The sequence below is a fragment of the Chelonia mydas genome, chromosome 4 (genome assembly GCF_015237465.2).
Source record: "Chelonia mydas isolate rCheMyd1 chromosome 4, rCheMyd1.pri.v2, whole genome shotgun sequence".
Lineage (NCBI taxonomy): Eukaryota > Metazoa > Chordata > Testudines > Cheloniidae > Chelonia > Chelonia mydas.
In genome coordinates, this window is record NC_057852.1 from 134924358 (window position 1) to 134941049 (window position 16692).

General features: G+C 45.9%; 1 protein-coding gene across 4 annotated transcripts in view; it reads right to left on the reverse strand.

Annotated features, from left to right (window-relative positions):
- The window catches only part of SLC4A11 (solute carrier family 4 member 11), a 232644-nt gene extending 231775 nt beyond the window's left edge, over nt 1-869 (reverse strand). For 2 of the 4 annotated variants that reach the window (XM_043544918.1, XM_043544916.1), the window contains exon 1: nt 197-869. In XM_043544918.1, the coding sequence (XP_043400853.1) occupies nt 197-254 (58 nt within the window). In that variant the 5' untranslated portion in view covers nt 255-869. The remainder of the gene's footprint in view (nt 1-196) is intronic. The other 2 variants (XM_043544917.1, XM_043544919.1) reach the window with 2 other exon arrangements.
- Between the last annotated feature and the right edge of the window lie 15823 nt (nt 870-16692).

Consider the following 16692-nt stretch of genomic DNA (forward strand, 5'->3'; position numbering starts at 1 on the left):
ACTAGCATCACACTATTTTCAGTTTTAGTCTCTATCCCCCTCCATCTACCACCTATTAGTTTGTTTTCTTTTTCTGACCACCCATTTGCACATGAACCAGAAGCTTTCACTGTGGTGTCTTTAACAACTCTCTGCTCTTTGAGTAGCTGCAGTTAATTGAGAAGCCAGCAAAACATATGAGTAATTCAGTTCTTACCTTCTTCTATGGAGAGGAGATTTCCCTCACTCTCAGATCTCTTTGACTCAGCTTTCATCTTTTAAGAGGACAGGATACAGCAGAAGGACCAAAGCTGCCTTTTCCTCCCTCCTCTGATCCTTAGACTTGTGGGAAATGAGGTGGGGAGGGAGTGTTCCCACCTATAAACACCTCTGCAATGTGCCTCAGAAGGTCAACCTGTCTCTGTTGTTGGGTGAGAGGAAGGTTCACAGGAGGGAAGCTGCTTCACCTATCACTAGCAGTGGGTGTGTGAAGGGAACAACCCATTTCTTCCATTCTCTCCTTAAGGTGCTACCAGCTTTTCCTCAGAGCTCATCGCTTTACTTGGGGCTCCCCTGCTCACAAGCCTGCAGCTCAACTTTGGGTCCTAAGCTGAGGAGAACTGTGCAGAACCCACCCACTCTGAGAAGCTACCAACCTACCCTAGTGCTTTTCAACTAGGAAAGAGGGAGCAATGGGAAGTGGTGCTGGCAGCTCACGCTGCTGGTGCTGGTTTAACTGTTGCCTCCTGGAATCTTCCAGGAGTTTGAAAAACAAACCAACCCCTCATGACAGAGTGGCTGGTTCTGGGTTGGAATGAGCTGAAAGAAGAGCTGGGTACAGGTGATCCTGTTAGCTCTGAGAGAGGTGGAGCCATGAGAAGGCATGGCCCACCTGTGTGCTGCTGAGCTCTGCCTCTAGCTAGTAAAGGTTGATTGTTGGGTCAGAAAGAAGCTGTTTCTCAAAGGTTTCTCCTTGGAGCTCGTTATTGAAGGGGCTGGATGAGGGAATCGGAGGCAAAATTAAGCTAGGAATGAGGGAGGTTGTGAAAGTTCCTAAAATGGGGTTATGTTTTGGGGATTTTCAGGGGCTGCTTGAGAGGAAGAGCCTTTGTAATGGGGTAGTGTTTGCAAGCTGCATTCAGTTTCTGGGACACACTTTTGTACTTACTGAACATTTCTGCAGGGGATCATTTTAGGTCTTGGACTGCCTACAATAGCCACAAACACCACGCTCCAGCTGTTTTCCCAAAGCAACTGCCCCTTCACAGTGTCAAAGCACTGTTCTTTGTGGTGTATCTTCTTTTGTAGGGTTAAAATTAAGCCTGATTAAAAACAGGCCGAAGCCATATAAATAAAAGAAATATAAACCAGTCCATATTGTTATTATAGAGACTCCAGTTGCCTTAAAGGGATAGTTTGATGCCACAATCCTGATTCCTGGGGAGAGAAAATGCACCCAAAGACTTATTTAAATAAAAATAATTCACCGTTCACAATTTGCTCTTGATTCATAAGAACATAGAACGGCCATACTGGGTCAGACCAAAGGTCCATCTAGCCCAGTCTCCTGTCCTCCGACAGTGGCCAGTGCCAGGTGCCCCAGAGGGAATGAACAGAACAGGGAATCAGCAAGTGATCCATACCCTGTCGCTCATTCCCAGCTTCTGGCAAACAAGACCATAGATTCCAAGACCAGAAGGGACCATCTAGCTCAGTGGTTTTCAAACTTTTTTTCTGGCTACCCAGTTGAAGAAAATTGTTGATGCCTGCGACCCAATGGAGCTGGGGATGAGGGGCTTGGGGTCAGGGCTGGGGCAGAGGGTTGGGGTGCAGGGGTCTTGGCTGCGGGGTGGGGCTGGGAATGAGGGGTTCAGGGTGTGGGAGGGAACTCTGGGCTGGGGCAGGGGTGTGGGAGAGGGCCTGGGCTGGGGGTGCAGGCTCTGGGTGGGACTGGGGATGAGGGGTTTGGGGTGCATGAAGGGGCTCCAGGTTTCAGGGCTGGGGCAGGGGATTGGGGCGCAGGCTTACCTCAGGCAGCTCCCAGTCATCGGCGCAGCAGGGTTGCTAAGGCAGGCTTCCAGCCTGTCCTGGCACTGCAGACTGTGCTGCGCCCCGGAAGTGGCCAGCAGCAGGTCCGGCTCCTAGGATCTGGTGCTCGGGGCGGGGGCAGCGCGCAGAGCCCCGTGGCACCCCCGCCTAGGAGCCAGACCTGCTGATGGCTGCTTCCGGGGTGCAGCACGGTGTCAGAACAGGTAGGGACTAGCCTGCTTTAGCTGGGCCGCACCGCTGCCGGGACTTTTGACAGCCCGATCGGCGATGCTGACCAGAGCCGCCGCGACCCAGTGCCTTACGTTCTGCCACCCAGTACTGGGTTGCGACCCACAGTTTGAAAACCACTTATCTAGCTGGACCTCCTTTATAACACAGGCCAGTGAACATCCCCAAAATCATATGTTACATGACCCAGGTCTGCATCATATGTCCCTTGTATCACATAACTCCAACTTGTGTCACCGTCCTTTTATTAGGTTACATCCAGAAAAACTGTGTTAAAAGTATATTAAGATTGCAAAGTTAAGTATTTTAAAGGTAGGAAAGGATTCCTGTGCAACCTTAATTCAGCCCCCTTGTGGGTATGCATTGTGATACAGTCTTTAATGACATGAGCACATACTAATTTCTTCTTTAGGACCCCTGCCTCATTCAGTGACTAGGTAGTGATTCAATATTTCTTTTTACGCTGCCCACTCAGTGTGTGGCCCTAGGCCTTGTTTAATGCACACCATTCCATCTCTGCTCAGAAGATAGAATTATGACTTTCCTCCTGGTCATCTCTATGGTGTTTTCACCATAGTGTCTGAGTGTTTCACAAACATGAATGGATTTATTTTCACAACACCCCTGTGAAGTGAGGGGTATTCTCATCCCCATTCTTCACAGGGAGAACTGAGCTACAGAGAGATTGGAGCCAAAATTGGCCACTGATTTTGAGTGGCCCATGGAGACACTGTGTGCCCACATCTCCTCTGCACCTGGTTGCATATGAACACAACATGGCCGCTGTCTGTAGCAGGGAGAGAGACTTCTCTCCCTTTAAAGGTGCAGTACACAGAACTCAGGTCATAACAGACACAAGCCAAATATACTACACTGATCAGGAATCCAGAGGGGATATGCCCCAGCATATTGCACCTACCTTTTAAAGTAATTCATGATTACTGAAATATATGAATTCCATATCGAAAAGAACTATGGTATACTGTTGCTAAAGCTATTGCCAGAACTCTGAAGTAGTGGGATTGAGACCAGGCCAACCATAAGAAATGGGTATGCTCATTCTGACACCACTTACGGGCATTGATTGTGCTCAGTGCTGCCATTGTATAATATTACCACCGTTAGCCAATCACTGGATTACTTGGATCCTTCAATGTGATGCGGCCGTGAACAAGGGAAATGAGATCCTAGGATGTATCAGGGAAGGTATTTCCAGTAGAGATAGGGAAGTGTTAACGCCACTGTACAAGGCACTGGTATGACCTCATCTGGAATACCATGAACAATTCTGCTCACCCATGTTCAACAAAGATGAATTCCAATGGAAACAGGTGCAAAGAAGGGTTGTTAGGATGCTCACAGGAATGGATAGCCTGTCCTAGGAGAGGAGACCAAAAGAGCTTGGCTTGTTCAGCCTAGCAAAATGCAGGATGAGAGGGGATACAATTGCCCTCTATAATCACATTTGTGGGGTAAACACTAGGGAGGGAGACGTGCTATTTAAGCTAAAGGACAATTTTGGCACACGAACACATGAATATAATCTAGCCATGAATAACTATGGTAAAAATTAGAAGTTTGCTAACCATCAGAGGATTGAGGTTCTGGAGCAGCCTCCCCTGAGGAGTTTGCAGGGGGAGGAGGGGGAGGACACAACAACCCAGCTAGTTTCTAATGGATCTTGATATGTTTATGAATGGGATTATATGTTGAGGTTGCTTGTCATAACAGGGGATTGGGCTTGACCCAGTAGATCCCTTCCAGTCCTACATCCTATGTTCCCAATAAAACGTTGTCCAAGGATCTCATTAATGAAGACACACAACACAACACCTCTGCTGGACCAGGAAAGCGTTATTATAACCATTTTATTAAGTGGATCACTAAGCCATCGAGCAATTGTGACTTCCCCAAGATCACATAGTGAATCAGTGGCAGAGGCAGGGATTCTTGAAACCCAGCCTCTTACTCTAGTCCGTTAAAAATAATGTGTTTTCCATTATATATTAGTTGACACCAGAGAGCCAGCATTTACCCACTGTGATATCTGAGACACTGCAGCTGTATCCCAATGCAAGTGCTGCATCGGGGCAATATTGTGGTACTTCAGTTTCCAGATATGGAAACTGAGGAGAAATTATAACATTTTTAATGGCAATTAGTGTAGACAAAGTTGAGTTCCAGTTTCCATTCTAGTCCCTCTCTTCAGGTTCTTTACTTCCATCAAGTATATTCTCTTTGGGTTTCAGAGTAGCAGCCGTGTTAGTCTGTATTCGCAAAAAAAAAAGGAGTACTTGTGGCACCTTAGAGACTAACCAATTTATTTGAGCATAAGCTTTTGTGAGCTACAGCTCACTTCATCGGATGCATCCGATGAAGTGAGCTGTAGCTCACGAAAGCTTATGCTCAAATAAATTGGTTAGTCTCTTTGGGTTGAAATTTTCCATGTTGGGTTTTAGTCTACAGATGAAGGACTTGTTATTATTTTTATTGATTGATTGAAAGATTGGGTAAAGTCAGTTCAGCTGCTTTTGTTGAGATATGTGAGCAGGAAAACAATATACCCTCTATAGTGTCAAGGAGAGACTCATTTCTGTTTCTTCTTCAGGTTAAAGCTCCTTGATCTAGAGCCAGTGAATCTGTCCAGGTGACTGAAGATGGGTGTCAGCTTGATGTATTTAAGGAGAAATGTGCTTTTACTATTACCGGGTCATATAACATCTACACCTGGATATGAAGTTCAAATGGTAGAGTCAGAAGTCACACATATAACAGTCATTGTCACATTATAAAATTTGGTAAATAGGAATAAAGTTTGCCAGATTCAACGTTTTCAATTACATTTATTACCAAGCACTGTACAGCCTCTGTGTTCAGGTGTTCCTGGAAGTCAAGGATTCTGAGTGATAAGATATACTTTTTAAAGGGGGAATTGGTAAGTGACTGTCATGGTAGTTAAGCACTGGAATAAATTAGGGATGGTCTAGATAATACTTAGTCCTGCCATGAGTGCAAGGGACTAGAGTAGATGTTCTCTTGAGGTCCCTTCCAGTCCTACAGTTCTATGATTCTATACCTGAGATGATAAGCCCTTTGTGGGAGTTAGTTATATACTGTACTGATACCTTGTAGCATCAATCCTGATCACCTGATGAGGTAGGATGGATGGAAGGTTTGGAGATGGGCCTGAACTGGAACACTGGACCTGAACTCCCTCAAACTTTGGGAAAGTTTGGATTTGGATCCACTTCTGGATTCTAACTTCTCAGAGTGATTGCGAATGGTGGGAACAGCCCCAGGTACACATTTCTCCAACTCTCATACCCGTCAGTTGCAGGTAGCAATAATGTTATCCTGGGTGAAGATTTTCAATTAATTTAATGTTCATAAAGTTGCCTGATTAATGGTCCTGGGGTCTGTAGTCATCTAACTACAAATGGCCAAATCTTGCTCGTGTTACTTATGCATAAGTCAGTGAGTTGAGAAGGATTGAACCCAGACCAGTATAGGAAAGGTAACGACAGTACAAATACACGCAGAATTAAGGTGCTTCAAACCTGCTTTAAAAACATCACCTTTAGGAGGGAAAAGATAAATGACGTGGTTCATTCAGTCCTTGGACTCTGCTGAGATTGCCAATTAGTGTCAAGGGTGGTGGTTTGTGGGATATGCACTGACTCTACCAGCTCATTTCACTGAAGTCACTAGATAGCGATCATTTGGTAATGACTTGTGGTCATTGTGTAGCTGCAATGGGAAAATGGATTGGTTCAGGATCACACTTTCACCTTGGATATATCTTTTTTTGTGTAGCAGCCTGCATGGAACTTGAGGGAGGAGCACAGGTTGCAGGTGGGAAGAGGTTGTAGGAGGCACCAGGAAGACAGTCTGTGAGCACATGTGGCACTTTTGTAACTCATTTGTAAATAGTTCCCATCTTGTGGAAAATTCCAATATTTCAAGATTTGTTTTGGTCCTGAATTGGAAAAAAAATTGAAATTTCTCATGGAATGAAAAGCTAAAAAAATAATCTATTTAAAACATTTCATTTTAACATTCCCAATCAAAATGAAATGGTTCAACATTTCCAAATGGAAATATTTTATTTTGGCTTGGTTTGACATTAATCTGTGTCCTCGTGGCCATCTGAAAGATGTAGTTTGAGTACCCCATGCTTCTGTTCTTCTGTATGGGTTCCCAGCTGGATTACATCTCCCGTTACGTATCATGGTCAACTGATTCCCATAATGCACCATGTCAGTTCAACCAGAGGGGACACCATGGTGCATCGTGGGAGATGAAACCCTACCAGGGAGCCCAGCCCATACAGGATAACTGGGATATGCGTCACCCAAACTCCCATGAGGTGCTGCAGAAGCCAAAATGTTTCAGTTCAGGTAAGCAAAGCTGAATGTTCCAAATAAAAAAAATTGACAACACAGACACTTTCCTGTAGCAAATTTCAATTTTGTAGAAACTACATTTTCCATGGAAAAACACTTCAGCAGAAAATTTTCAATCAGCTCTAGTGTAAAATGCTACCAAACCACAATGGTCAGATTTTACACCCATTTGCACTGGTGTAAATGATTCCACAAGGTAAAAGGTGATGGTAAAAAAGGCTCTGCATGCCCAAAATGGAAGAGATCAGAATAGTAATTGGCTCATTTTTCTCTTGATATCTTTTGGGGAAGATTTTCCGGTGCTCAAATAAAAGTCAAGTGCCCAAATCCCATTGTCTTTCAATGGGAATTGGATGCCTTTGGAAATCACCCCCTTTATACCATGAGGATTGTTTTCTTTATGGTATTTGTTTTTATTTCTCAAGAAGGCATGCATGGACAAGTGTCAAAAGAAATGTGATAATGGAATCAGACTTTCAGGCCAGAAGGAACCATCATGATCATCTAGTCTGCCCTCCTGCATGTTGCAGGTCACAGAACCTCACCCACCCACTCCTATAATAGACCCTCTAACCTCTGTCTGCATTACCGAACTCCTCAGATCATGGTCGAAAGACTTCAAGTTACAGAAAATCCACCATTTACACTAGTTTGAAGCTGCAAGTGATCCATGCCCCAGGCTGCAGAGGAAGATAAATGGTAGCTTTCCCAACACGGTACAATCAAGCATATCACCGTTGAGTCACAGATGCACACTGCATGCACATGTGAGGGGTACACAGCTTATTCTGTATTTCTAATACACTCAGTCCAAGGTGGGCTTGTGTCTGGGCCAGTAGGATCTTGAAGGTTGGGTTCTAATAACTTAAGCTATATTTAGGCAGCTGAGCTTCCATACCTAAATAATCATGAAGAGGGCAAAACCAGCAACAATGAAGTGAATGCTGAAGTGCTCACATGGCATATATCACTGCTAAGCAATCGGCAAATAGCGTGGGAGGTTGTGACGCTGGTCAACCAGGTGCCAGCTTTTGCCAAGAATCATAGAATATCAGGGTTGGAAGGGACCTCAGGAGATCATCTAGTCCAACCCCCTGCTCAAAAGCAGGACCAATCCCCAATTTTTGCCCCAGATCCCTAAACGGCTCCCTCAAGGATTGAGCTCACAACCCTGGGTTTAGCAGGCCAATGCTCAAACCACTGAGCTACCCCTCCCCCAAATCCATGGGAGACAGCTGAGCAGGGACAATTTCATAGGTGGAAACCAGACTTCTATGTTAATATTGTTCAAGGTAGGTGTTACACCAGCAAGAATGTGTTTAGTCTCCATGAAATGCTTGTAAATTGCTGCATGCATTAATCTCACTCGTAATGTCTGTATCCTGCGCAATAAGGTAAAATGTAAGCTTTGTTTTATCAATGTAAAAACGCCTGCTTTGAACTTGTGAACCTAGGCAGGAAAAGGGGTCCCCCGCCCTTCCAGAACTATCAAGACTAAGTGGCCCATTATGGCACATCACAACAAAAAGGCTGCTTTAATGGCCCTCTTATACCCATGAAGGGGCTACGTGGGAGAAAGCACGTCCCATCACGCTGAATTCTGGAAGAGGAAAATAAAGATAGCTGACATCAAGATTTTTCATCTCTTTGCTGCTTGAACTCTTACAAGAGCTGGAGCTAAGAAACAATAAGGCAGAAATCCCCAGCATCAGCCTGGGTTAGCCCTAAAAAAGACATTATGTGCTGACAAATTACCACATCTCTATCACCTTTGGCAACCATAGACTGAGCTCATTTGTATATATATGTTGCCTGCTTTAACCTGTAAATAATTCTCTTTTCTTTTCCCTAGTTAATATAGCTTTAATTAGTTTACTGTAGGACTGGCTACAAGTGTTGTCTTTGGTGTGAGATCTAAGGTACAAATTGATCTGTTGACTGGTCTCTTTGGACTGGGAGCAACATGAGTACGTTGTGATTTTTGGTGTAAGTGACCATTTATCACAATGGTTCTCAAACTTTTGTGCTGGTGACTCCTTTCACAACACAAGCCTCTGAGTGCAACCCCCCACTTATAAATTAAAAAAAGTTTTTATATAGTTAACACCATTAGAAATGCTGGATGCAAGGCAGGGTTTGGAGTGGAGGCTGACAGCTCGTGACCCCACATGTAATAACCCCACAACCCCCTCAGGGGTCCCGACCCCCAGTTTGAGAACCCCTGATTTATCACTAAGTCCAGCTTGTCTGGTGGCAAGATAGACTGGAATGCCCAAGAGGACTGTCTGTGACTCAGTGGTAAGACTCTTACAGTGATCCAGGAGTTCACATTTGTTACTGCGTTGGTGAAATCTATACCACCAGTTTGGGGTGTCTGGTCTGCTTTTGACAGTCTGCCTGGAGGTTAGCACTCTCTGTCATGAGACACTCCAGACAGCGTGACAGAGACATACGTGGATTCCTTGACTTTTTGGATGTTAACAAGTATTTCTGTCTCGCTCTCTTTCCTTCTTCTCGTGCTGTAAGTCTTACATCTGGGAAACAATCTAAATGATGCAAGGGATGCCAAAATATTTCTGGCTAGCTGAACTGTTTATTCCAGCACCTTCTAACGCGTACTCCATATTTCAATAAATTTTGTTTTCAATAGCAGTCCAGATGGGATAATGGATTCATGCACCAGGCTTTCATTGGTGGAGATCTAAATTCAAATCTTTGCCCATAAATTAAACAGATTTGGTGTTCTCAATCTAAGCCCTAACAGATACTTCTCATACGGCAAGACTGCCAAACTCAGCGCTCTTTCTCTCTGAAGCAAGAAAAGGAGGACTTGTAGCACCTTAGAGACTAACCAATTTATTTGAGCATAAGCTTTCGTGCGAATACAGACTAACACGGCTGCTACTCTGAAAACTCTCTGAAGAGGTTGTGAAATGAGTCAACATCATCTTCTCACCCAATTATTCATCAACAATCCTCTAGTAGGGTGATATAACACTCTATGTAATTTTGACGTTAACATTTAATTAGGGTAACTTGTCTCCCTTATCACATGCCTGGATTTAAGTTTATCATTTCAGGCCCATACATACTAATAAGAGAAAAAGACCCACGCCTCACCGGTTCGAAGGCCAAGAGGGACCACTGTGATCATCTAGTCTGACCCCCTGTGTAACACAGGCCAGCTTCCCCAAAGTAACTCCTAGAGCAGAGCTTTTAGAAAAACATCCAGTCTGGATTTAAAAATTGCCAGGGGTGGAGAATCCCTTAACTGTAGTGTGGTTGATGGGTTTGTCCCTTGAGGAGATGTAACCCGAAAAATGTTGCCAGCGAAGCGTCATGCAATGAAAGGAAGCAGTGCGGAACCAGCAGGTGTTTTGCACTTTGTTAATTGTCAGTTGAGGATGCAATGTAAAGCCTGTGTTTCACCTAATTCCGGCAGGATGCTGCACGCTGATCAATGGAAAGGGGATTGCTTTCTGAGCAGGATATAAAAGAGGTGCTCTGTAATGTCAAGTCTCTGTACTATCTTCAAAGGTGAGTGATTTTAGTCGCGTTCACATTCTGCTGAGTTATTCAGATTTAACTTTTATATTTTCATAGCTCCCAAAGGTGTCCAGTTGGGATTGGGGCCTCCATTGTACCAGGCAGCGTACCAATATCTGGGGAGACCTGGGCCCTTCCTCCAAAGTGTTTACAGTCCCAAACCTTGCTCTAGCAAACTCTCAGTAGAGGAATAACTTGTTGCACGAGTAGTTCCGTTGAACCCATCTGCAGGAACGGGGGCTTAAGAAGAAAAGCGGTGTACGAGAGGTAGAGACAATCCTCTTCTGATAGATTAACCATTGGGACAATTGCCGACAAAGCATAAGTTAGAGCAGCGCTTTAGATGTTCTAATTTACATGGAGGGCCAAGTCTGCCTCTGGACAGCCTGCAAGTACAAAGCATGCAAATATTCCTGAAAGCCACTTTCTCTCCTACCCCCCTCCAGACTCCCACCCCATTCCTCCACCTCCATGCTGCGGTTGAAGCATAAAGGAGGCAGAGTTAAGGTTGACAAGTATCAGGGGGTAGCCGTGTTAGTCTGTATCCACAAAAACAAAATTCATTTGCAAATTTAACACCATTAATTTAGGTTTGAATAGGGACTGGGATTGGCTGGCTCATTACAAAAGCAGCTTTGTCTCTCCTGGGATTGACACCTCCTCATCTATTATTAGGAGTGGACATCCACCCTGCTCAAATTGGCCCTGTCAGCACTGGTTCTCCACTTGTGAGGTAACTCCCTTCTTTTCATGTGTCAGTATATTTATGTCTGCATCTGTAATTTTCACTCCATGCGTCTGAAGAAGTGGGGTTTTTACCCACAAAAGCTTATGCTCAAATAAATCTGTTAGTCTTTAAGGTGCCACCGGACTCCTTGCAGAGTTAAGGTTAAATTTTCAGCCCTAACTTTTCAGTTCCTAACATCTGAGTGCTTGATTCCTCTCTCTGAACCTTGCATTAACATTGCTAATAAACATTATCACATGTTGTTTAGAAGACGCAGTATCTTCTTTTAGTTGATGAAAAGAGGAATTTATAAAGCAAATGCAAATCTTACAACTGCTAACATGCCCCTACCTGAGAGAGGGTCAATGCATCAAACTTAATAATCTTTCAGGTATCAAGGTTAATACCGCCTTTCTGATATCTAACAGGCCCAGATCCTGAAATCAATGGGAATTAGGCATCTAACCAACTTTGAGGATCTGGGCCAAAGACCTTACATGAGGTTTAGAATTCCTTCAGCATTTTTTGTTTGATGCCAAGTATCCCTTGTTCACACGATAGTAACATTACATTTTGCTCCAATGCCTGGCTGTGTAACGTTATACTCAGGGAAGAACGCTGTTAATGAACCTTTATGCTCTTCTCATCCTCATTATTTATTTGTGAAATCACATCCATCAATCTGATGGCCTGCCAGGTCAAACAAAAGTAAGCACAGGCCTAGAGGGGATAGAAGGAGGAAACAAATAAATCCAACCTGCACTCCGAGGATTTTGTAGGAAACATCAGTTGATAACAGCAGGCTTCTCACATACTGCTTAAAGGCCTGACCCAAAGTCCATTCAAAGGGCATCTTTCCACTGACTTTAAATGAGCTTTGGAGCAGGCCCCATCCTAGGGAAAATGAGAACTTCACTTGTGCAGTAACATGAGGAACACACAGGTCCAGCAGGTTTAGAAGAACTGAAGTATTTTCTCTGGTCACATAATCAGGTTGATTTCTTGTGTTACACAAAGAACAAAATGACAGACAGCTGCATGCAGCATTCCCAAGCTCACATTAACCACTGATTGACCTTTTGTGTTCAAATGAGCTAAGGGTTTTTGTTTTCCACCTCCCACCCCCACCCCCCACCTAATGAAACACAAATTGAGTTAAGTACATGGAGATCGGTAGGTGTTGTCCTTTCTGTAAATGTTGTGAATGAATTGCCTGTGGTGAATGACAGCCTTGGAGAATTAAATGCCCTGCAGAGAAGAACACAGTGTGATCTTTACACTCCGTCAGACCTTGGCCTCTCTGCTGATACTGCCAGCAAAACTGGCTCTCTGGAGCCCTTGCTCTGTTGTGTTTTTGATTTTTGAGATGTGCTTGCCCGTCCATTAGGGACTGGACTGAGTCATTTCACATGCGCTCACCAGCCTGGGGCATTTACAGCCACACCAAATTAGTCTTTAGCATTTGGTTCTGGAGTCCATTCATTGTCCAAATGGCCACAAACTCACAAAAGGCAAACAAAACCTCCAGCTAGGGCTTCGTACTCAACCGTGATGCCCAGGGCTCCCCACCTGGAGTCTTCCTTCTGCGGGGACCATAGTCACCAACTCCATGGGTGCTCCAGGGCTGGCGCACCCACGAAAACAAATTAGCAGGTGCTTTGCAATCACCTGCAGCCAGCTCCCCTCTCCCGCCTGCTGGCAACCCCGCTGATCAATTCCTCCCCCGCTGTCCCAGCACCTCCCACCCATCATGGTCGGCTGTTCCGCGGCATGCAGGAGGCGCTGGGGTAGGGTAACTATATTTCCCAAAGGGAAAATGGGACACCCCCCGGGCCTGAGCCACTCGTCCAAGTCCTGCCTACCCCCAGTGTGAGGCTGGTGTCACTGCTCACCCAAGCCCTGCTTGCCCCTGTGCAAGGCTGTCACTGGTTGTTCAAGCCCTGCCTGCCCCCACATGCCTGAGCCCCGCTTCTTTCCCCACCCCTCCCGTGCGGGGTTGGCATTGCCGCTCGCCCCTCTGAATGTTCCTCCACACCCCACTTGTTTGACAAAAGTGGGTATTTGTCCTGTTTGCTCTTGCCAGCTGATCAAGTTGGCAAGAGCAATGGGACAAATGCTCGGTTTTGCCAAAAAAAAAAAAAAAAAAAAAAAAAAGATCAGAACGGCCAGGACTGGGCTTAAAAAAGGGACTGTCCTGGCCACAACGGGACGTGGGTTCACCCTCCCCTGGAGGGGTGTGGGGGAGGAGCGGGGACGGGGTGCACTCGGGGGGGGGGACAGGACGGAGCTGGAAGAGGCGAGGCGGGGCCTGGGCTGGAGCAGGGGTGGGGACTTGGGGGAAGGAGTGGAGTGGGGGTGGGGCTTAGGGCTGAGCGGGGGTTGCGCACCGCCGGGGGCAAGGAGGAAGCGGACGCCTGTTGCAGGGACTGTGATGTTCTGTCCCTGGAATGGTGGAGCACTCCCCTCTCCCCAGTGCAACCCCTCACGCTGGGGTTAGTTTCAGTTTTGCTGCCAGAACAATAAAGTTTGTTAGTCTCTAAGGTGCCACAAGTACTCCTGTTCTTTTTGTGTTTCTTTGAGCTCCCTCTGCGTCTATCACGGTCCCTGCTGAGGCTGACTATGACAGGGATTACTGCAGGAGACTGTCCCTTCCTGCAGTTCCCCCCTCACCTGAGCCACTTGCTGGTCTTTATAATCATCACCTGCTCCCTTCCCAGCTGAGCCTGACAATTGACCAGAGCTGGCTGCCTCATCCGATGGTGGTAACTTTCAGTCCCTGCTGACCTGGGCTCAATTTGAGCAATCTGCTTTTTGGACCAGAATTCTGCTCCTGGTTACAACGGTGTAAATCTGAAGCTACTCCTTTGACATCACTGGTGTTACTCTGGGTTTACACCAGCGTAAGGGAGATCGGTGGAGGCGTGTTACGTTAAACGAGCCAAAGGTTGAGAGGTCAAGATTGGCTGTAACCAATATTTAAGGACCGCTCTTCCTTGTGATCAATTTTCAGCTTAACGTTTTCCCTTTTGTCCCAGCTGAAGGGCAAGATGAAACCTCGAATTGTTCAGACTGACCAATTTCCTCATTACTTTCTCTCTCTTTAATAAGCCTTCCCAGGTTTGCTGGGGGGCAGAGCTGCCGGAGCAGACAAGTGGCGAGAACTTAGCAAACGGGTTGCTTTATTCACCATGGGGCAAATTCCAGCCCACGTAGCAGGGGTTGGGGCTCAGTAGCTACAGGTTTAGATCCCAGCAGAGCAGGAGAAGGAATTCTAGCCCAAGGCCACATCACCTACCCTCCAATGCCAGGCACAAACTCAGCCTCCTTCCTCCCTCCTGATGGGGTTTAGAGGTAATGACAGCACAATACAGTGAGGGGAGCGTTCTGCTGAAATCACCAGCCTGTGCCCTATTCCCTTGTTCCCCGCTGGATGCAGGTGATGGAGCGGGGACACGGAAGAAATAGTCTGACTTCCCTACACAACAGCAGTTGGGTATAAGAAGATCTAAAGGAGTCTAACCAAGTGTAAAGGAAACTTACTCATTCCACTTTACACATCACCCCTTGTATTACTCCAGATTATATTTACTCCAAACTAGCCCCAGTCTAACTCGTGGAAAGAGTCAGGCATAACCTCCGATTCAGTTCCAATATGTAGGGAAGTTTAAAAATCAGGACCCCAGCCTTTGCTGCCACACAAATCGGACATCAGGAACGGTAACATACAAAAGCCAGTGGGAGAACACGTCAATCTTCCTGGACATTCTATAACAGATTTGAAAGTAGCCATCCTTGAACAAAAAATCTTCAGAAACAGACTTCAAAGAGAAACTGCAGAACTAAAATTCATTTGCAAATTTAACACCATTAATTTGGGCTTGAATAGGGACTGGGAGTGGCTAGCTCACTACAAAAGGAGCTTTGCCTCTCCTGGAATTGACATCTCCTCACCAATTATTGGAGTGGACTACATCCACCCTGATAGATTGGCCCCGTCAACACTGGTTCTCTACTTGTGAAGTAACTCCCTTCTCTTCATGTCTCAGTATAATAATTCCTGCATCTGTAATTTTCACTCCATGCATCTGAAGAAGTGGGTTTTTTACCCACGAAAGCTTATGCCCAAATAAATCTGTTAGTCTTTAAGGTGCCACCAGACTCCTTCTTGTTTTAGTGTCTTCCCTGCACTTCTTCATATACCTACTTGATGGCATTCGTGGGCTTGAGCTTCCTTCCTGCTGGGCAAAGATCGCTTCTTGAGAACAACAAGAGAACTTGTTCGCAGCATGACTCACAGTGTCGTCTACAGCTTCCCTCCCACGCAGCAGCCTCTGAAGAACTGCAAGCCTTGAGTTGTAACTAAGGAATTGTAAGATCATCTATTGTTCTGTGGCCACCTTGACAGAGGATCATTGTCCTGTAATGAACAATTTCAGGGCTGAAACAAAAGCACGAAGCTACCCAATCTCAGAATGATTGGCTTGTTTTTTTATCTCTAGGGGTGCATCCACATGGCAGGATTTTAGCCTACAGGTATGCATAGTGCCCCTAGCATGGGTATAAAGAGCAGTGTGGACACAGAGGCACAGATTAAGCCAGTAAAGACACGCCTGATGGGGACAGGTATGTTTCTAGAGTACACTGACTGTATAATTTCTACTAGCCCAAGATGGGTCTCCCTGCTCTTTTTACCAGTGTGATGTCCTCCTGGTGCTGACGCCCTTCTCCTCTGCAGGGAAACGCTCAGGCAGCGGGGAAAGACTCAGCCTTTCCTCACTGCAGTGAAAGGCTCTGGTAGCAGGGAGCAGCTGGCGCCTTTCCCCATTGCCTCCCCTCTGCCAGAGCCTTTCGCCGACCCACGTAGCAGCACGTCGCAGCGTGGAGGCAGTGTGCTTTTCACTGCGGCGTATGGCAGCACATACGCTGCACGCAGCCAGAAGTGGTGTGTGGCGGAGATGCAGCCTCGTTGTTAATGTTACTCTAATGCACTTGGATATTCTGCTCCCTTGGGTTTGTGGGTTGGTTTAATTGCAGTTTAAAGGGGAAATACGCACTGCAGAGAAAGAATCGGAGATAAAGAATTTCTTATGCAGGGGAGTTTAATAAAGCAGAAATGTCAGTGACATTGATTAGTTGTGACTGACCTTCGCAGTCTTTAACAGAGAGCCTCGTCAGAAAACGGTTTTCAATAAATCTCCTTGCGAAAGTTTCTCCCCTGTGCTTCTACCATTTTAGGGACGGGTGCTTCTTCAGGATGAGAGCAGACAGCCCATATGAAGGGAGATTGATGGTCCTCTGCCAGCCCACCCACAGGATCACCAAACTCCCTCCTCAGCAGTGCTGAACCTGCAAAGGGATCCACCTGAACAAACCCCTGTGCAGAGCCTGACTCCAAGTGGGCACAGACATAGGGCCCATGTAGCAGATCCCTTTGCAGGATTGGATCCAAATGTCCATCCCTCCCACCTATATCTATTATAATCCCTGGGACATAAGAGTGGAAGAAGTAGCAGGGGCATGGGGTGGGGGGGAGGGACTCTGGAAGCCCCTGGGGGTAGGACATTGAGGATTCCAATTCAGAGCTAATTGAGTATTTGATTAAGCATCAAACAAGTTAATGCAGATTCAGGGTTTTTTGTTTTGGTTTGTTTTTCCCCTCTCCCTCTCCTGGTGTGAAAATAAAGTTAGCCAGTTAAAGCGATTGGTACATCCCCTGCTTTAAGGAAATCACATTGGGAATGACTGTGCCCAGCCTATAGG